This window comes from Erithacus rubecula (assembly GCF_903797595.1).
Source record: "Erithacus rubecula genome assembly, contig: SUPER_Z_unloc_2, whole genome shotgun sequence".
NCBI classification, from domain to species: domain Eukaryota; kingdom Metazoa; phylum Chordata; class Aves; order Passeriformes; family Muscicapidae; genus Erithacus; species Erithacus rubecula.
This window is the reverse complement of record NW_027635860.1, coordinates 5,751,408-5,774,422: the sequence shown is the minus strand read 5'-3', so window position 1 is coordinate 5,774,422 and position 23,015 is coordinate 5,751,408. Positions and strand designations below refer to the sequence as shown.

Here is a 23,015-nt window from a genome sequence, read left to right as displayed (position 1 = left end):
CAACCCATTTTTTTTACACTGCTTTGGAATTAGGCATGTTGGGTATGCTATTAATGTCAAATAACTTTGCCGTATTTTCTTTTTTTTTCAGTATGAACAGCCAGATTGTCAAGAAAATGGAGATCCCCAAAGCATTCAGGCACAATTAAAAAGAGAAGAAACTGATTTTTGGGATGATTTCAGTGATGATGATGTTCTGGAGAGTTCTGTGAAAAAATGTGACAGAAGGAAGCCATACAGTGAAAATAATTTTGTAGTAACAAAAGGACAGCTTTCCTTAATGCAGTGTGGATTCTCTAAATTGTTGCAGAGAGAAATTGAAACCACCAAAGGAGGGGATGATAATTATAACTCCCACCATTCAAGTTCCGTTAATCATAGTGTAAGAAAAAATATAAATAGCAAGCATGGTGGTTTTCAGAAATGTCAAACCAGTGTGCCTGTTTCAGAGCAAGGGAAAGCTGTTCTGTCTCCAAATGGAACTGATAAACAGGATATGCATAGGACAGACTGGCTTGGTTTAACAGGTTCTGACAAGGAAGAGGACAGAAATAATGGGGATCAAGGCATTTCAAAGCAATGTGATATAGTCATGGAAACTGAAAGTAGTTCTGAAGCGGGTGATGATGATGATGTCATCTTTCCTACCCAAGTTAAAGTATGCCAGCAGCCAGTGCTTACTAGAGAAGTTGAAATGCATAAGTCAACACCTGAAAATTGTGAAGAGTTAGCAAAAGAAAAAGCTCGGTTTGTATTTAATGGAAACAGTAGACAATTTGGATTCGGCAGTACCGGGTCTAATTTCAGCAATACCATGTCTTTTGAAGACATAAAGAATGACATAGATTTGAAAGGAGCAAGTGATGTAAGTGATGAGTCTGATGATATTGAACTTTCCCATAATTCTGAATTAAGAAAGCTGGGAACTTTGGGTTTTCCAAAGGGGAAAGAAGGATGTGCCCTTAACAATGAACTAGGTAATGTCTCCAAATCTCTGCTACAAGCGAAGAAGCCTCATAGAAAAGGAAAGCAAAATGATTCTCAGAATATAGATGAATTCTCATCCCCTGAAGATAACTTTCCAGTTGAGAAAATTCATGCCAGGAAGCAAAGCTACAGGAGTAAACAGCAGAGAGGCCGATTTCAGTTTGGATCTAAAATGCTGTGTCCTATTCAAGATACCTCAGTTCCACAAATGAAGTCTAGCAATTATGCTATGCATAGAACTTATGCAAGGAAAACTGTATTTAAGCATCAAGAGAAAACAATGGAATCTATGGACAAATATTTAGGTAACTGATCAAAGTTAATTTGTTTGATTTTATTTCAACTGAAGTAATAACATATATCTAATTTACCATTGTCAGCAAATTTTAAGTTCTGTACGTGATTTTTTTGTTACAAGATGTAGTAAATGTTCTGCTAAATTATTAATAAGTAATTTATTTCTGTATCTTTCTCTTTATTAGTCTTACTTTTCTGTCTTATAAGGTGACAAGCTGCTTTATAATTCTTGGTTAAACTCTTGACATCTCTTGAAATATGCTGAGATTGAAGATTTATTAAGAATTCCCTGACTAAGTATTTGAACTGTAAAATCTTAAGAGTCTTGACAGGGCTTGTTAAATAAAATGCACAAAAAAAAAAGGTGGTGTGGGAGTTCTAAACACTATGTAGAAGACTTGATTCCTAATGACTTAATTTTAACTACTGATGTTGCAGTCATTAAGCCACAGATGCTTTGAAATATCCTTGTCCATCTGAAAATAGCAACACTGAAATTGACATAGTATTAAAATATCTGGATAAATCCAAATAAGCGTTATGATTGTTGTTAATTTTATAGAGCTGAGAAGCTTGGTGCTGAGTGAAATCATAACAAATTTTACAACTTTAATGCAATTTTTTTTAATTGCAGTATCCTTTAGTGCAAATACATACCTTCAGAGTTTTTAAATAACCAACATCTTTGTATTTTTCTCATAATGTATCAGATGGTGTTCAAGAAGTGGCATATATTCATTCAAATCAGAATGTGGTTGGATCCAGCAAGGCTGAAAATCAATTGAGCCGGTGGGCGGTGCGAGACGTGTTTGAGTTGAAGCAGTTTTCCCAGCTCCCTGCTAATGTAGCTGTCTGTAGTGCCAAGGTAAAGAGATATTTTTGGAAATGTCGTTTTAACTTTTTTCATCCTCATTTTTCTTCTTAAAAAGCTCTAAAAAACTTGTTTTTCTGTTACTGGCCACCATGAATGATCAAAGACACTGAGGATGGGAGGAAGAGAATGCTCAGTTGGAAGTCTAATAAATTACTTTGTTTTTTTGGGATGGCTTTTACATTAGCCAACTTTGAAAGAGTTGGTAATTAAACAGCACAGCACCCTCTGTGGGATTTTTCTGTGAGGGAAATGGTGAGATTAAATATTGGGTTTTTGAAATCAAATTCTGTGCCATGATTTTCTGATTTGGGCCTTGAAAAATCTTTGGTTTGTCCTGGATCCAGTTAACAAAAATCCAGTTGCCACAGTACATTCTGGAACCCCTGTAGCATAGAAATTGAGCAAACATCAGTTTGCAGACTCTCTTGGGGAGGTGAACATATGCAGTTGCTATAGTTGAGCCAAACTGTCCATTTGATACCTTAAACAGAGAACTAGAGTTTCTTGGGAGTTATTTGCAGGAATAGATATGTTTAATAATTTTTGTTGGTCCTGTAGTTTGTTTAATTGCATTTGGAATAAACACAAATCAGGAATAAATTCAGGTGCAGCTTCCAGATTTATGTTCTTATTACACAGTGTTTTTAATCTGCTCTGATGATCTGGGTACTTGATTGCTTGCTTTGTAATAACATTTGCAGTTTCCTAGGCTGATCTTTAAAATAAACCACAATCACAGAATAATTAATTGGTGAATGTGCAGCTTAGTTGCTACAGACACGTTTGCTATCACGACAGAAATTGTAGACATACAGCTGTGTTTTTCTGGGGTGTTGAACATCCACGGTGGCTAGAAGAATTTCTTCCAGTGCTGTTGTACTATATTTAATTAAGCCATTAGCAGAGTTGCCAAAAATTTTTATACTGGGAAGATCAAACCAGGCAAACCAGTAAAAGTAAGTCCTTTTCAATTCTAACACATTTGCATTAGAATGTTCCTCATTAGCAGAAAAGTTGGTCAAAAATACTCAAGAGTACTGTAGGAAGGTACTTATTAATTGGCAGTGGCTGACAACATTATTAAAAGCAAGTAAAAATGAAAGAAAACTTTGAAGAGTATTTTGACTGTTGATCTACCTCTGTTCAAAACTCGTTAGTAGTGTTCATGTAACTTTGAGCTTATTATGTGGTAATGTGACTGCAAGTATTGCAAATTAAATTCTCTTTATTAACTTGTCAGTCAGATTTTTTAAGGTATGCACTTTTCACTCAGAAGCAGCAGGAGTATCACTTCTCTTGGAGATCTAAGGAGGAAGAAGAAGTTGCGGAGAGGGCTGCCTCTTTTCTGCCTTCATGTTACTCACTTGCATAAAGGCACTAATGTAGACTAAAATCTAGATAACTGCCTATTCTTAAATGGGGCATTTTGAGCTTTTTGTGCGCTGCTTAAAAAGAGATCTTCTTAGACAACGTTGCAAGGTTCTCTACTTAGAATTTTACTGCTACTGTTTTTCTTTTTTCATAACTTTGTATTTGCTTAGACATTTTGTGAAAAAATATAGTCACTATTGTGTTTCTGGCCATCAGGCTTTGCTTTCATCAGTTGAAGTCAGAACATTCAGTGTCTGAGCATATACTTGTTACTGACTTAATAAATTTTAAATACATTTTCCAAGCAATTACTAATATTTCTATGAAAGGGATTCAAGAATTTTGAAAAACTAGAAGTATTCTGTTGGATTGGATGAGCTGTAAATTGGGAAATACCAATTCTTACAAATCTTGGTGGAAGACTGACATTTTTGTTTCATGCTTACATAGAAATCTGGAGTGACAGCAATAATAAGTAATTTTATAATAAGCTAACGTAATTAATAAAGAATACCCCATGTAAGAATATTTATATGTTGATTTCTTGATATTGACTAGCCATCTAATCATATTCTGTGCTAACTACTCTTAAACTTTTAGAACCAAAATTAAGGTCTTTAGTTTCAGTAGCCAATTTCTGGAAATTATGTAAGTATGAGTAGCAGAAAAAGTAAGTTTTTTGTAGTGCTGTAAAGCACTATTAAACAATGTCTTCTTCCTGGTTTTCTACCTGTATTAGCTAAAAGTATAAATTAGGTCTATTAGCTCTTAATTTATTGTTGGATCATGGAGACTAATGTAGTTGCTTAAGTTGTAGTACCTGGAGCAGGCTGCAAAACCTGTGAGGTCTCTTCTTTGAAAGAGAGAGTAGTTGCATGGGAAGAAGATCCTTGAGAGCCAAGTTAGAAGGGATGGGAGGCAGCAAGTGTTGTTCCTCAAAAGATAACTGAAGGTATGTAGAACATCCTAAGAACATGAGTATCTGACAAGCTTGTATTTAAATTGGTTATAAAAAGAGTATAAGACTTGAACACCTTTTCTTACCTCAGATTTCACTTTGGTGATATTTTCTTTCCTTGAGTTTAGAAGGCCAGTGTTAGACCTGCATAGTTGGCACTAGTGAAGTCTCTGTTAACCTTTTGAGCTGTAGGCTTCAATCAAGCTTATTTTTTATCCATTAATAAGCATTCAGTCTATCCTTAATTTTACCTGGCTTAGTATTTATTTATACATCCTAGCTACCTTTTCTCTGAACAGGTAGAACATACTATTTTAATCAGCTATTGCTCTGTACCTTTAAAGGCTTAAGGGCACAAAATTTTTATTATTTTTATAAGAAATAGATCTTGCTATATTTTTTTCTTGCTTGCTTTGTTCTACGGGTTCCATAACAGTCCTGTATTCAAGACTGCAGAGCCCTTTACTCTTCTTTCCCCAGAACTGATGGGGAGTGCAGTCATATTGGTTTTTATATTGCTGTCTATATATTTTTTTAAAGGAGTTTTGCCAACTGACTAGTTTAGCTATAATGTTCACACCTAGAGTACTGAGAGCGTGTTTAGACTGTATTTCTGTAAGTACTGTATGACTCTGGAAAACTGTTTGGTAACAGTTTGTAAAGTATGTCATCAAGAAACAAAAACAGAACATCCCAATACCTTTCTTACTGCTTAGCAGCTGTGAAAGGTAAGAAAAATCAAGAAGAAATAAATGTGACAGTATAACCTATGCATTAATTGTACAAGAGAGTAAACCATAATTTGATTGAATATCGTTAGTCAAAATAAATCCTGTCCAGCATCTGAATTAAAGAAAGTTTTGTATGACAATAGTAGCAGCAAACATATATGGAAAGGTATTTTATCACGTGATCCTGAAGGAAGGAAAATAAATTGTGGAACATGTTCCTTTTAACACAGAAGCCCATGGGACTGCATAAAAGTAGAAGATGATGCTCTAGCTGTTAGGTGAGTTAAACAGCTTTTTGAGTGAAGAAAGGCATTGTCAAGTTGTTACAGAATGGATTTTCGTAAATAGTCATCTACCGAAGTGAAGATTCATTTATAGTTTATTTTGGAAGTGTGATGAGGGAAGTACTTAAAAGGCTAAGATTAACTGGAGTTTTTTGACAGACATGGCATGATGTCTCTTAAATGTGGAATGCTTAGAATTAGACTTATAATAAAAATACTGTAATACCAATAGTCCCTCTATTGAATGTAATTATCCTTTGTGTGAAAATTATCAGTATTCTCAGCATGGCCCAAGACTGTCAGTATTTGATTGCTTGTAGATTTTGTGAAGAAAATACATGAGACATATAGAATATGATTCCTTTAAAGTGCATGTAGTTCAAACTCCATGCAATCGGCAGGGACATCTTCAGGTTGCTTAGAGCCATATCCAGCTTGACCTTGAATATTTCCAGGGATGGAGTATCCACCATCTCTCTGGACAACCAGCTGCAGTGTTTTACAATCTTCACTGTAGGAAAGACTTCTTCATTATGTCTTACCTAGATCAAAACCAGGCCCTGCTAAGAAGTCTTTCCCCATCTTTCTTATAGACCCCTATTAAGTACTGAAGGGTCATGGTAAATTCTCTTCTGAGTCTTCTCTTCTCCAGGTTAAATAATCCCAAGTCTCTCAGCCTTTCCTGATAGGATAGGTGTTGCATCCCTCCAGTCATTTTTGTGGCCTTCATCTGCACTAAGAGCAGAGGGACAGAATCACCTGCCTTGAACTCTGGCCACACTTCTTTTGGTGCAGCACAGAACAGTATGGCAATCTTCCCTCAAAGGGTTGATGTTTCTGATAGTGTTGCTAATGCAAAAGGAACCTGATGTGTCCATAAACTGGAGAGACTTGGTAATCAAAAAGTTGGGCATTTCTGTTCCATGCAGAAGTGCAGCAGGCAGCTGCTTCTGAAGAAATTTTGGAGATATGGGTTAAATTATATAATAGGTTAATAGTACATCTCATCTTCCTTTGTAGTTATAAACTTTGCTTGCATGTCCCAGAACCTAAAATGTCACAGAAAGTAGACAGGCATGTCTCTGTGCAGTTTGAGATCTCATGCTACTCATAATCTTTGCTAAGAAGAGTTTCATTTCCATTTTTGATGCCATAATGGAGGGAGAATCACACAAGGTTATAGTATTGTAAACACCTTGAAGTAGAAAATGCATGTCATTCAGTGTGGCACGTAGCCACTCCCGTAAAAATTAGTGAGAGCTATTATGTGATAACAAAACACACTTGATGTGCTGCTTCACTGAAGATTATTTGTAGGAAGGGTTTTCCGGTCTATTGTATACAAGTGTGAAGCAGGAATATTATATTGCAATTATAAATATATTATATATATATTTATATATAATATATATATTATATTAATCTAGTGGAATAAATAACTTGTTTTCTTCTTGATAATTTTATTGTTCTTAGCCTGATTTGATGATATTGAGCAATATGTGTCCTGCAATTGAGTTGAAATTCAAGTCGAATGCAAATAGACTTTTTAAGTTTTGTGTTGTGTTTTCATTAAACAAGTGGAAGATTGCTGATTAAATTAGATTAAATTAAAGATTTCATTAAACAGATGGAAGATATCTAGGTATCTGTGTTATCACTTCACTGTATGTTAATGTAGATGAAAACCAAAAAGAACTATCTCGTGCAACCACAGAAAGAATCATGTGGAAAACAAAAGCTTCTTCAAGCAAGCATGTGAAATGAACTTGTAGATTGTACACGGTGGACTTGCAAAGCCAGACTGTAATTTTCAGAGCAGACCTACATTTACTTCAGCCCTTCAGAGAGAAAAAAGTCTTGAGTAATTAATGTGATATTTTGCTCAAAATTATTCTGGCTTTAATTTTGTGGGAAGAATGGAAGTGTTAACAAACTCTGTAAGGGCTCAGTCATCTGCTATGGTCTTTTAGAGGGATTGTTTTCCTGATGGGCTCCACATTCCAAAAGCAACCCGATTTTCAGTGCAGAAGCTTTTTGTGAACCCAAACATCCTTGAGTTTTTTCGTAACTTGCACTGGAAACTTTTTGGAAACTTTTATTTTTGAAACTTTTTCTTAGCTACCATAAGAAAGAGAAACCTCCCAGAGGCAAGATTTAAATATCTTCCTCTAATGCTTCTATTCTTTTCTGAATTAAATGGCTGCATTTCTTAATGGATTTCCTAATTAATTTCTGTGTTAATTAGCAGAGACAGCATACGTTAAATGTTTTGCACAGTATGAAAGTCTGGGATAGGCTTTCTCTAGTTCTTACACAGCTGAATTTGTGTAGTATTTCTTCAATAGGAATCCAATGTGGGGAGGGGGGTGCTGTGTGAGCATGGGGAAGTCTTTGGAGAAGGCTTGAAGGTTTCACAAAAAAGACAGAAGATGGGAACAGGGCATACTAAGTAATTTGAAAAACCGGTGATGTCCCATGTTATAGCAAGTTTGCATTTCTTAATATGTGGAAAAGTATTAGTCACAAGAACTTGTACTATACCTGTTGAATATGTGAAGTCTTTTTTTCTGTCAACTGCATGTTTTCAACTTAAGTTTACTTAAAGTTTTACTGAAAAGAAATGTACAAAGACAGCCATTCAATTGAGGATTAATCACTATGGCAACAGAAATGTGGTGACTGAAAAGGGGGAGGATGTATTCTCCCCTCAGCTTCCTGCCAGCTGTCATATTCAACCTCTGCAGCATGAATTCAGGCCAAAATATAGACTGTGACCAGCTCTAAGAAACTTTATCTGTATTTTTATAAATTTGTACAAGAATTGCACTATAAAGGAAGACTTAATCCCCTGAATTGGATGACAGACATTTGGCACTATTGCCAGTGTTTGACAGAGAAATAACGAGATGCTTTGTAGTAAAACCTGGATTAATGGTAAACCCCTCTTTATGTTATTGCAATGTGGTGTAAATGAGAAAACTAAGCATGCTGTCAGCCTAGGAAAAAACATGCCCTTTGTATCTCCAATGCAGATTTAAGTACTGTTGAGAATACTGTAAATACAAAAGTTGTGTCATTAAGAACTCTGCTTTATCTTATTTGTATTACACTGACATTTTGTAAATTATTTAAACAAAGACTTTCTATCAGTTGTAGGAACTCTGATTGCAGTGTGTTTGCACAGCTTTCAGATTCAACAAGTTTAGATAGTTGTTTACAAAGAGGAGGCTTTTGGGAGATAACATGCCTTTGTCCTTGGTCTTCTGGAATGGGGAAACACTCAGCTTTAAAGTATTTGTTCCCAAATAACTGGCCTATAATGCTGCTTTATTGAGTTTTCTTGTTCAGTTTGCAATGGAATTTACCATTCCGCTATTTCACCTTTGGTCGTGTTTTTATAATGTAGTGAGTTAATTATGTGGCATTTTTTGAAGCTTGGAGTTTTCATTATGATGTATGGTGCATAGCATTTGGTTTTGCTACTCTTTGACAGAAGGATGAGAGGGTGAAGGAAGATGGGTGCAAGTTCACAACTTCTGCTAGAGTAAGCAATTACCTTAAGCTTTGGATTCTGAGATAGGCTCATTCTCAACAATAGTGATAACTGTATTGATTCAAGGTCAGCTTATTGGTGGAAGACAGTGATAGGTCTTACAGAAGACTTTAGGTAAAGGTTCATAAACTTAAGTAAGATTGCTCCTAGTGAAAAATTCTTGGTCTATTACGTGACTGTAAATGAAACAAACTTAGAAGTAAATGTCAAATACTGAGGATGCAGTCTGTTCTCAACTGATATAGTAGACAATTCTCCAGTACCAAGGAAAAGGTTGGAGTTTATGGAATGCTGTTGTCTCACTTTGTTTATGCAGTAAAGCTACATGTGACATATGTGGGGAAATGACTACATATTACTCTAAAACTCATGTAATTTTATCAGCTTTAATTTTACTGGTCTCTTGGTTTTGGAGGAGTAATTTGGGTCCATAATAAATCTTAACAATTTTTGTAACTTGAGAAATATTTCTGCTGTTAGTCTGCTGGGATACATACAGGTATTAGGTGCACTTGTAATCATAGCCATCATACTTTGTTTAACTGAGGAATCTTGATATAAATACAGTTACCTTAAAGTATTCTAAAATTCTAAGGTAGGTTAACTTAATTTTCTAGGACAGTTAAGGTACCGACTGTTGGTTATATATAAATTGTAGTTCTCATTCTACAACCTTATTTTGTTAGAACAACAGATGCATTCATTCAGAGACTGTTTTTCCATTAAGAAAACTAAATTAAAGCAAAAATTAATGTCCACATTAGAAATAATTCTGAAATATTGTAAGATTCAGGCTCATTTCAAACTGGAATTTATAACTCACCATAAGTCTCTGAAGTGTGGTTTGTTCAGTAGTGTGTTCTTGGCAAGCAGAAAAGTAATTCTAGTTTATTTAACAATTCTGGGAAAGATCCATTTTTTGCTAGTTGTATTTATTGTCTTCACCATGTGGACCTAATTTTTAAAGAAACTGCATGAAATTTTATGTGGATGCGATTACAATTTACCTTCCTTGCCATACAAAATAATTTAGGAAGCAATTCTTGTGTGACATGTACATGTACTGGAAGGACTTTAAAGGGACCCTTCCAACACACACTGCTCTATCAGTCTATGTGGAAAAGAGAAGGAAACAAGACCAAGAATGGACAGACAGGTATCAAGCATTCCTTGGTACTTTGTGTATGTCCTGGCAGCAGAGAAACATTGGTAAAATAAAAACAATATCTAGCAATAACATATGTTCAATAAAAGCATATAGAAAGGTCATAATTATTAATATATTTAATCAGAAAAACTGCTAGGAAAAAAAACCCAAAAAACAAAACACCCAAAAATAAAAACAAAGAGAACACAAACAAAACAAAAACCTCAAACAAACCTCCAAACCAGACCAAAAAGAACAGAAGGAAAAACTTCAAAGGGGAAAAAGATTAGTTGAAATAATTTAGAATTGTAGTTTGTATAGATAAAGGCACTGGAATGCAGTATCAAATCATCAAATAAATAGCAATCATCCAAAACCAGCTTAATGCATGATGTATTGGGAAAGTCATGTTCTTTCTCAAATTTGGAGGGAAGTGGGAAAATATGAATCAGGATATGGCATGTTATTTGTTGTAAGATACATTTAAGAGTCATACTGAATTTACTGTGTTTCTCTCTTGTGTTTTTTGGGTGACTGCAAGACAAGTAGATATTTTAGATTCCCATTGTTGCTTATTATAGAAATGTACACAGTGAAACTACAATGATGAGTATTCTGGATATCTAACAGCAGTGGTTTCATGCACAGTTAAGGAGAAAAGTCTTGTAACATTGGGGGCAAGTCAGAAGCATTATTGATGACTGTAAGTCAGTATCTGGCAAGATAGTTACTGTAGGGATACTTTGGGTAACAAGGCACTAAAGTAGAGGAAGGTGCTTGAACGCAGTGCAACTTTGGCTGAAGAATAATTATGCAATCCTTTTCAGCTTCAGATTCAGGCTTCTGAAGGATGTTCATTATCCTCCAAGTCTTGTTTCTTAGCAAGTTGCCACAGACATGAGACAGCATTGAAAATCAAGTATCCCTGTATCTCTGTTTCTCTTTTTTCTCTACTCATTGGACTCCCAGCTTCTGCTCTCTTACTCTCCCATACCTTTTTATCTTGCTGTATTTAAAAAACATGAAACGTTGTTGTTCTTTGCCTTGCTTGAAGAGACTAAAGTAGAGGAAGTTACTGGCTTAAGGTGTCCAGTCATCTCAGTCATATTTGATGATGCATATACATGTACTATCATTCATTGCCCCAGAGTATAGGGCTGCCTCTTTATCCCTGTTACAGGAAGGACAGATATTGAAGTTTTGTACTGTCAAATATAGACAAAATTTGAGTTTGGTAGGTATATATGTTTTAAAATAACTGCTGTAACTGAGTAGCAGGAGACAGATTGCAGTACAGAGCTAACAGATCCAAGACTTGTAGATCCAAGGTGGAATCTTGAAGTAGATATTACAGCTACATTGTAACACTTACATTTTTGCTTGATGCCTATGTTAATTCTTCTTGAAGAGTGTTGCCCTTAAATGGGTTTTGTGACCCTAAATGCACAGGTACTCTAGCATTTTTGCTGGATTCTTGATTGTTGCATCCTATTAGGTAATATATAATTCAAAGAAAACAAAACTCATTATTGGTATCCAAAACTTAATATATACTATCAAGAATTAGAGAAGTACATAACAAAAGAAGAATTAATTGAAACCATTGTAGACTAAATGGAACATGAATGGTGTCAATAAATGCTTTCTTTGAAGTGTTTTTCAGTTGTACTAAGAATCCCTGGGTTTTCTGAATACTTTAGAAAAAGTGTACTTCTGCACAACTACTTAATTATCTGTCTTCTTTCCCATTTCAATATATAAAAAGTGTCTGAAGAGTAAGTGTAGTAGATCAATGAGGAATAGGAGAAGAAAACAAGGATAAGACAGGAAGGACTGGCTACAATTTTATGGGTTTTTCCATAGTTCACAATAACACTTCATAATTTTGTTTTATTGTACTTTCATTAACATTTTCTTTGCAGTTAGTAGGATATTTCTGGAGTGTAACTTTTTCTCATTCAAATTTTTTTTCAATTAAAGAACATTGCCTTCTACTAAACCACTTGCATAGTCTGTCTTGTATGTATGCCTTTAAAAGTAAATAAAGTGTTCATTTCTTTTGAACTTGGTGTGAAGGTTTTCTTGACGTAATGGAAGTGCACAACATTTAATAAAGTAGTAAAAATACTGCATTCAGTAATTCAATCAAAATTTTTTATCTTTGATGTCAATGTAATTTTTTTGCTCACCTCCTACCCCTTCTTCCCAAGTTTGTGAAAAGAGAAATGTATAATGGTGTTACAGATAATTTAATATAGACAAACATAGTTTATCAGATGACCAACAAGTATTGGTAAAGTTTTAGTGAAACTTTTCCAGTTACCCATAGAAATTTTATAACATGCACTGCAAAGGCATATTGTGTTTCATGTATTTAAATATTTAGAAAAGACTTTCCTGCTTGCTGTCATTCTCTCTGTCAATATTCTTTTAACATACAGCAGACACTGTATACTGTAACATACAGTGAAAGATATGTTTCCTTTATTATTCAGTCGTGCAGTATCCAAATGTGACATACTGAATTACATTCAGTAATACAAACAGATTAAATGTGCTAGTGTCTGTAGAAGATCAAGAGTCAGAGGCTCCTAGCTGAATCAGGTTGTCTTGATTTAGACTTGCTCTGTGAGATTGTCTTATGCATGTGGTAAGTGTGATAATTCATGCGAACATGGACAACACTGTGCACTCAACACAGCATTTTGTGTAGAAGTGAGGAGTGTAGACTGTGTGGAGTGTCAGTGAAAGGGCTTGAGGAACAGAAGAATATAGAAAGCTGTTGAAAATAAGTTTTTATTATGAGTGATTTAGAGGGCAAATATTGAAAGATAATTTAAAAGATACTGGCCATGAGAGGAACTAATTTACAAGGCCAATGCAGGAAATCAAATTCAGAATAGTCCAGAGTTGACAGTACTGGAATATTGACTGAAGTTTTCACTCTTTTGTTAGCAATGCTAATTTTCATCTCATTTTGCAAATCTTGCTTATACATAGACCCTGTCATCCATTGTACCATTCAGAGTAATAAACATTGGATTTGACCTTTAACAAACATAGAGACACCTGAAAAAACAGTGTTTTAGGTTTGTTAAAAAATGTTTGGTTTTTTTTTAAAAGAAGTTCCTGGATTTAAGCGCTAGGTGTTGGGATTTCTAAAACATTTGCCAGTTCAGCTGAGGCGCTTGTGTTTCAGCCTAACTAGGTATCATGTAACCAATTCCTTTTGCTCTGGGAAGCTGGAAGTTTTTTAGGAGTTAGTCACAATGGCTGCAGATTTTAACTGGAATTAGCTCCTGCAGTTATTGCAATAATTTATTTTACAGTAACTTTTTCTGCCTTGAGTTAAAAAAACACCCCCTTCAAACAACATTTAAGTAGAAGAGATGCTCTTTGTATCTTTGGTGGTATTTTTATGTTGTTCTTTTGGGTGGTGCAGTGTACTTAAAATTTTATGCTTCCAGAACTAAATATTGCCTTTTGTGCATTTATATGCAATTAACAATACTTCTAACATTAAATGTGGTTCTCTGCAAATACAAATAATTTTATGTCTTTTAGTGTGTTTACAACATTTGGCTTTTTTCTCAAAGATACTAAAAATCTTCTGTGTTTGAACAGATGTGCAAACCAAAGTATTATTGCCTCTTCTACTTAGATCTTGTTTAATGAGAGGTAAATTGATGCACATATATGGGAGTTTAACACAATTTTAAGTCAAGCCTTGACATGGTTAGTCTTGTGTTCTATTCAAGTTCTACCTTCTTGAATTAAGTTATACAGCCCTGATTTCCTAACAGAGTGAAAAATAGGAGAGTCTTCTCATAATGAGTTTGGAATACTATGAGTATTTTTCATGCAAAAAAATCCATTAAAATTAGTATTTTTTAAAACTATGATTGCTTTCTACTTTGAAAATAGATTTTCTAAGTAAAATTCAGTATTGCCTGTGTTAAAAAAAAAAGTTAACAGGACCAGCAAGAGAACTGTAGAATATTTATGCTGTAGGCAACATCTACTAATTGAATCTTAATTTTATTATAGTATTACACTATTATTGGGAAAATAGAGTTTTTAATCTTAATTGAGGTAGAGTTTCAGTGTTGTGGGGAGTAATACAATGGTGAAATAAAATTTTAATCTTTGGAGCTGTACATTTGTCTTAAAGTAAAAATATATGCCTGTAGGCTCTGTGATATTAACATATCTCTCTGCATGCTAGTTTGAGGTTACTTACCAAAGTCGTGGGGTGAGAACACATGTGAGACCCTGAAGTTCAAGAACATTGGGAACAGCCCATTAAAATAGAGGAAATGAGTATGGATCAAGTAGAAAAGCTCTGGGAAGAAACAGTGTAGATCTGAAACCAGATTTTGAACAGCAGATGACAAGGTGTGAATACAATTTGTGATTTCATGTCTGAAGTAGTGTTAATAGGGAGACTGAGGATATCACTAAGCAGCTATATTTTGGCAAAGGGGAAATTTTGATGAGAATTTGTGAGAATTTCAGAAAAATAACTCAGGTTTAAGTAGGATCATATTTTTGTGCAAGATGACAGAAAACCAATCCTTCCTTTCAATGTCCCTGAAAGTTTGTGACTGAGTAGGGAGTCTGCATTTCAGCTCTGAATTCCAGTCCTTGTGTTCAATGCAGTAATTCTAGTTACAAGGGTAGAACTGGGTGAAGTTGGGTGCATTGTTACATGAGAGGCACAGCTGTTCTAATTATTTCAATGTCTCATTTTACTAGAAAAAATATGAAGTCCCAGAAGACAATTCTTCAGAGGAGAGAGTTGTTAAGGAAAGACAAGAAATGTTGACAAGCAGTAAGCAACGTCTTCTGTATGTTACACACCCTGTGACCCAGAGAAGCACAAAAGTACACAGAGTAGGTTCAACCACCTTCTTGATTGGAAAGACACCCAAAAGAATACGCAGGTGAGATTGTTTTGGTGAGCTGGAAATAAAATTCTAAGGTTGAAACACACTTCCCTTTGAGTAGTAGCATTTGTCTTTGTTTCAACCCTACTTAGGGAATACTGTTATTTTCTATGGCAAGAGTGGAACTAGTGGGAAACTTTGACTCACAGTAATCTACTACACTACTGTAATTGATTAATAAAATGAAATGAATCCACAAATCACTTGAAAATGTTAATTCAATAGTTGTATATCGCATAACTGTTTAGATGTCGTCACCATGAGAATTCGTAGTATGTGCATCATGGGCTACTATGAAACAGTGTTTAAACTGTATAGACAGGAGGCATTTTATGATGTTAGCTTCTGGTGCCTAATGATTTTGCCCAGATCTCATCACTTGTGTTGAATAACTTAAAAAAACTTCATGGGCTTCATGTTTTCTTTTTTAGTGTGTTTTTCTTTTTTGATATCTCTTTAAGGCTTTTCTCCACCTGCTATTTTTGGAGGGATAACAAATTTTTGTTTCCTTGTTTTCTTTTTTCCTGAATGATTGGTATTATTAATATAAGTATTAAGTAAGTATAAGTATTAAATTCCATTGTTATGTAGCTTTAAGTTCAGTAAAAACAGCCCGGTGGTTTGTGGAAGTAGAAAGTGGAAAGCTATAGCTAGCTAAGCAAACCTACATACTAGATATTTGGTATATATTTTCAATTTTCATGTAAATTACTGTATGAAAATTGATACCTATGTAATGCCTGTAAGCATTCAGAATCTGTCATATCAGCTAGCTGGTCTCATTTATCCATGCTGTTACTGCTGAAGTGCCAGTAATTGTCGGGTTTTCTTATAGACACTGAAAATTATAGATATTTATGAGGCATGTAAAGGACAACCTTTAATTCTAAAAATATTCAAAATCATAATTAGTTATGAAAAATTTATTGAGGTAGAATTTTCAAAGGCAGTGAAGTGACCAAGGCTGTTATTCCAAGATCCTAAAACTATATCTAGCAAAAAGCTTAAACAAATCACTCTTGAGCATTGAGCAGGTTAGCACCTGCCATGCAGTTAGACTCTGTAGTACATGTGGATGTGCCATTGAGTGAATGAGGATGATTATGTGATTCAGTTTGTTGTAATTGTAGGGCACAGTGGGAGACTGTCTGTAGTCACCACACTCAAATACTTTGAGCTATCCTTTCTCCAACGTGGGGTTGTAAACCTACCTCTCCAGCTTTCCAGTAATATTCCCTTACCTCAGACTAGGGCTAACTCAACTAAAGTGATCTACTTTAATTACAGCTTGGCTTTTTAGCAGAAATAAATATTCCATAGCTCACTGGGTAGGATGATATGGACAGTTTCTCTTGTGTATGCATTTATCCAATTTTTGTTTAGCAAGTCTTCTTCAAAAGGACTTGGAGCAACCATTTCCTCCTTATTTTCCCTACCCCCTACTTAAGGGTATCATCATAACACTCTTTTCCTTCTTGATATTTACAGGAGACAATTTGAGGAAATGGTATCTCACTTTAATATGGGATCAGTGAAAGACCTTGCAGAATATATTGCAAAAGCTACATCAGAAACCAGGCAGAATATGTTGAAGGAATTCTATGTTTCCCAGAATCCAGAGATGGAGCCTTTCTTCTCACTTGAAATACCAGCAGAAGCTTCACATAACTGTGAGGAAAGAGAACTGGGTGCAACATACTCCAGGAAGAGAAAACCCATTTTTAATCTTGAAAGGTCTGAGTCTAGACCTTCATCAGCTAAAGGGCTACTTCTCAGTGGAACAACAGAAAGACAGATGCAGGAGAGCCATAAAGGAGAAGCAGAACAGCTTCACAAGGACCCCCACTTGCAAGATATGTCTGTTGATGCAAAATGTAAACCATCACCCACTGTTGGTACTCAACATATCCAAAGAAGAAACAGTCAGGCATTCAAGGATTTTATGGCATCTGGCTCATTAAGCAGTAAATCAGAAATAATTGAGGTGCTGTCTGCAAAAAGTTGTGAAGGATTGCAAGACTCAGAAGGAGCACAGTTGCTGAAAAAAAGATCCATGTCTCAGTCAGAAAATGGAGAGAGAAAAGCTCAGATTTGCAAGAAAAATTCTTTTGTGGACTTACTTGGAGATACCTCTATTCTTGATGAAATCTTCAGAAATGATGGAAATGGGTCTACAGGATCACCAAGGAGATTCTCTTCAGGACAAGCAGAAAAATCCAAGGGGAGACCAAAAGATTTCTGGGATATGCTGAATGAACAGAATGAGGAGAGCCTCAGAAAGCTCACAGATGTAGCAGTCATAGAGAAACTTTGTGAAAAAGTCCCTCATTCCACAGTGAAAGAAGAGACAGAAGTGTGTGAAAGTTCTCTTTGGAAAAGAAATGAAACTTTTTTGTGGAAAAAATACACTGCGGATGATTGAGATGAGCCATCCACTGCTAAATTTTGTAATGTAGTAAAATGAAAGTTTTTTATGTAAGTTGCACTATAACTATTTTATTTGAACTTTGTCAGTGTCATGCCACAAAATGTGGTAATTACATGAAATTAAAGGTAAAATAAATCATATTTATAGTGATACAGAATGACATTTTACAAGTGTGAATATGTATGCAATTAGATATGGAGAATATAATACATATGTGCCTAGTCATGCATATGTGCTATGTATTGTAACCTATGATATATAATGATTTTATATTAAACTTTTTTAGAATTTTCTGAGTGCACTTTGCTTTCTTTAATTCTGATTGTATCCCTAGGCTCAATAGAAATATTAAGGATTTTTTTCCCCTTACTTAAATTTGGACATTATCAATCATCTCAACATAATTTAGAGATAATAGGACAATTTGACAATGATACTGCATATATTTTCTGAGGTGGTAGAGTCTGGAGGAGTTCCTGAGACAGGGATGATGTCTTTGTATCTAATAGCTTTTGATTTCTATCCTCCATTATTTTGCTCAGTCTGTGAAGCTGTGGATCTTTGAAATCTTCATAGTATCCTATAAAAGTGAGTTTCTGAGTTTGGTTGATGTGAAGAACCACCAAGTTTTAAAATTTGATCTTTTTCATTAAATTATATTTGGTGTCAAATTTAATCTCATTACACTTTCATCCCTCTTTTTTATTTTCATAGTCTTCTGTCATGTCTTTATCAGGGAATATGCAGCACAGTATATGTGTTGGAAATATGCAGTACAGTGCACATGTAGTAAGGAGCTGCAGCATCTTGACAGGTTATCATCTTACGTGTGGAATGCTGGATGTAATAAGACTTCCAAATGAAAACTATTCTTCACAGATTAGAAGAGTGTAAGATCCTCAGTGTCATATCTCATGTGCCAAGTAGTCTGTCACATTTTTCAGTACTACAGGACTGTGTGAAGAGTACCTTGTAACACATAACTAGAAGAGACTAGGGTTTCATGTTGCTCTGGAAACCTTAAATCGATTTTTTTATTTTTGTAAGCATTAGTATACAGGTTTAAATTGAGTATGCTGTATAAATTGTTTCATGCAAAGGGTAAATGTTATGAATTTTAAAACCCTGGACACTGAACCCGCACAGCAGCAGTCTGTGAATGGTGGTGGTTTTTGTGCCCACTGGAAAATAAGCTTAAATTTGATCTGGAGCACCTTCTACTTTAGGTCATGGGAAGCTGTTGTAGACTACACTCTGTCTCTGTGGTAACCATTGTGCACATATTTTAAGTGGAAACCATCTAAAATCCTGATTGTGAAATCTGACTTAACTACCTGAAACAAGGAGCTGAGAATTTAACATCAATGTTAAGTAATAAAAGCCTTGGTTTTGCAGGTAGCTAATGTAAGTAAGATAAATGTGTTCCCTAACTTTTTCTTACACTGAATCTGTTACCACTTCATTATACCAAATGGTGTAATGGTCAGTTGGAGCAGCTTTTAAAGAAAAGGTATGAACTAAGAAAGTAAAAGAAGAAGCTGTAAACTATTAATTGTTGGTATATTGGAATTATGTACTGGAAGTCAGCCTATAGCCAGGGAATACCTACACCCTCATTGATGTTAATAAATATGAGATAAATTAAAGCCTTTTGTTCATGGCATCAGTATTGATTTTCTTTACAGATTAGCATTCTTATGCTTAAGAGAGGAAAATTGCTCCTTAGATAAGGAAAAGGTTGGGTGAAATAAAAAATATGGTCATCAATATGTTTAAAAAGAGGAAGAGAATAGCGCCTTTGTGTCTACAGCAAAAAAGGGAGTTAAGCAGCTTAAATTGCACCAAAGATGATTGAAGTAAGGTAGTAGGTGTGTGCCAGTACCTGACATATTCAAGACTAGGAGAGAAAAGTACCTGCTAAAAGTTGCATAGATGAAACTGTCCCTGTTTTAGGCCAGAAGGAGGGACTGATAATCTCTACCTGAGGGCCAGAAGGGACTAGATAACCTTGTTGATTTCACGTGATAGCAGTTCACCCAAGGGAGGCTTCACCTTAGCACCATGTTTGTCAGTCATGGTGTGAATCAGTAGGTACTGGAGAGGACAAGATCTGATAGGGGAAGGTAGGATTTCTATTGATTCCCAAGTATGAAGCTGTCATAGTTTTCCTGAAGTAATCTGAAAATTCTGTTTCTCTTATAAGTTGGTAGGCATAAATCAAAACTTTCTCAGATGTGCATGTTTTATTCACATGTATGCCAAATACTGACAGTATATTTGTGGAAATCTGTTTATTATATGCAATTGAATTGAGCTATGGGAACATGTCTTGAAGTAATATTTATGTCACTCTGCAGCTTCCTGCAAATTTCATGTATTTTACAAGGAAATATCACCTAAGTAATAAACATTGCAACTTAGTGCCCTAGGGATCTGTCTCTAAAATATTTTTGTCATGAAGATGTCTGTATAATTTTAAAAAATTAATCCGAACAAATTTTAAAAAGAGGAATTTTACCTGTGTTTGAAGATGTAGTCTTCAAATATTAGAATTGAAGAGATGGGTTCTGTCTTCTTAGAAATATATGGTTATCATTTTGTTTGGCTTTAAAAGCAAAAATAATAGTGTGGAGTTCATACTTCCATGTACAGATTCCATGCAGGGAGGCCTGGACTATAGGAAAACTCTTAGTAGCCTCCTGGCATAAGGAAATAGCTTCATAGTAGTTGTCACCTGATCTGCATATAAATCATCCAGGAGATGGAGTGGCATTGCTTCCCTGTGGAAATGGCTTGGTAGTTTTTACTATTCTCTGTTACAGTTCCCTTGTTTTTTTACTCATTGGAGTTCCTATGGGTCTGGCTGTGGGTCCCTGACCTTGCAGGTGGTACTAGCATTTCCAATATTGCCTTCAATGGAAATTCTTTGACTGGAAAAAACAAACAAGTTGCCAGTGAAATAGTAAGAAATTTGGCCTTGTCTATGCTAACAAACATAGCTATCCCAACAACTATCTTTCAAGACCTAGTTAAAGCCTGTGTGTTCTGAGTCTGATTTGCAATGAGATTTGGATCAGAAGTTGTTTTGCAAGGTGGGGCTGTACTTAGAACTTCCATTTGGCTGTAGCTGTGAGGTACACAGATTTCATATTTGATCTGGGGGAGGGAGGCTGAATGATTTCACGTAATGAATATGTTTGAGCAAGTCGAGGTGTGGATGCAAACATTTGTCAACACATTAAGGCAGTTTGAAAGGTTGTATTTGCTTAACTTCAGCAGGTCATGACTTCAAGCACCAGAAAGCAGACTGAAGCTAGTGCCATGGCTTCAGCACAGTGAGTAAAAACCAGCGCTAAGAAGAGGAAAGGGTGATTGGTAATACCGTAATCAAAGGATCACAGGATAATTCAAAGGTGATAATATATTTACTACATAAGAAAAATATGACTTAGAAATCTCAGCTGCAGAAGGAGGAGAGGATTTTCTTCCAAGGAAGCATTTAACTGTCTTTGCTGCTACATATTTTTCCATTCCTGCAGTGTCCTGCATATCTTATTCACTGCATACCTTCCAGCTTATGCAACAAATGATGTAATACTGTTACAAATACTCTGTCGCCTTGTGTTTGCATATTCTCCGATTCAGTACATCTTGACTTGGTCCATTTTATAAAAAAAAAAAATAGTGACCACTTGAGTAGATTCCGTGTCAGAATCTACTTTCGTTTATGAGGGTACCTGAAAGTAGATAATTGGCTAGGGATGACTAGGGAAATGCAATTTCTGCTGTTGAAACTGGATGTCTAGACTGCAGTTGAGAGAGGTAGGCAGTGTATCAGAGCATTTAAGAGGCATATCACTTGTGCTGTAGATTATGTGTGGATCACAGCAGTGATCCTTGTGAGCCTGTATCTTGTGTGTGATTTTGACAGCTAATTCTAAAACAGGAAAAAAGTACATCTAAACTGATGGTTGGAGGGCTTCAGAGTTGTTTGCTTTTGTTTAGTTGTAATCAGAAAGCTGAATTTCTTTTCAAAGATCAAGTGAAAGCTGTGTTCTAAAATAAAAAATGTAATTGAATGTAAGCATGATGTATGATACTTGAGGACAGATTGTCTCAGTTGTTCTCTGAGTTTGCCTGAGCTGAAAGGAAAGTAATTTGCATAAGCTGGAGTGTAAGCAGGGTCACTGCACTAAACCATTGCTTTCTGAAAATACACAGAGACAGTTTAGTTGCATTACAATTTGCATTGGTCTGTTGTAGTGTGTCACAATGACTGAATGTTGTTTGTACATCTAATAGCAATATTCTCAGTCCCTAGCACTGTACTGTGAAGACAATGACTAATCAGAGGAGATAGTTGGGATGCTGAACAAGTATCAGCTAGCCTCAGAGTGAATCTGTTTTTTTCTTCAACAGAACTGTTTATCTTGGAGAGGTTTTATTCCCCTTTTGTTTGTATTGAGTTGTTTCCATCATGTGTGTGCTCATGTAAACATGATCTCCCATATCATGCTGAAAATCATTCTGTGCTACTTTAAAAACAAATGCCATGTGTCTGTTTATGTTATTTGAGGTAAATGTGCACAACTGTCATCAGCACTTGCCTCTCAATGATTCTTATGGTTCTGTGATGAAACTTCTGTGACAGTTTCTGCTTGTTCTGGTTTATAATTCTATTGCAAGGAAAACATTCATACTGTGATCTGATTGGAAATGTAATTTAGTTATCTCTGAGAAAGCTTTTCTTAAAACGTCTCTTCCACACTTTTGTCTCTTTACCTCCACAGCAGACTCAGAGATTAGCTTGGCTTGGTCTCTCAATATATGTATACTATAATAGCATAACTAGAGGCATTTGTGTTCTTCTTGCCTCTCTGCCCTCACTGTTTTGTAGTTGTGGTTATATATATTGCTGTAATTAAAATACGTTAATTCTAATTTAAGAGTCTCACACTTGGAAGAAGTATTGAGGAATATTGTTTCATTAGTCAAATATTGAGGGTCTGTTTCTGCTTCAATACTGTGTCACTGCACTCTGCACTATTTTGAAAAAGCAGAACTTATTTTCCTTGTAATGGACATCTTTACTTTACTATGTGCCCTAATCATTAGAGGTATATAATATATATTTTATATATATGTACTTATATACTGTCTTTATATTTTATACTGTACAGATATATGTATAGAAATTAGAATTGTATTTTATATTATACAATATAATCAACTTCTAGTATATAGTACAACAAATTATGCTTGTATAAAATAAATATTTTAGGCTTGAGGCAAAATAAATATTACGTATTTTACCTAGTATTTGACATACTGCTGGTTGAATCTTGGGAACATAGAATAATTTTGTGGTTTAGAATTTTATGGTTCTGTCAAATTGTTGAACTGGGTAATTTGCCATTTGATAGTCTTCTATGTCAAACT

General features: G+C 35.2%; 1 protein-coding gene across 1 annotated transcript; it reads left to right on the top strand.

The window, feature by feature from the left end:
- Positions 1-3,867: 3,867 nt before the first annotated feature.
- On the top strand, positions 3,868-17,612 carry LOC306814760 (DNA excision repair protein ERCC-6-like 2; the record flags this gene model as incomplete). Its single annotated transcript, XM_079331139.1, is given in 4 exon segments — positions 3,868-5,496; positions 14,958-15,145; positions 16,637-17,567; positions 17,571-17,612. Coding segments are annotated over 3 exon segments (1,098 nt in total). The 5' UTR covers positions 3,868-5,496; positions 14,958-15,020.
- Positions 17,613-23,015: the final 5,403 nt, after the last annotated feature.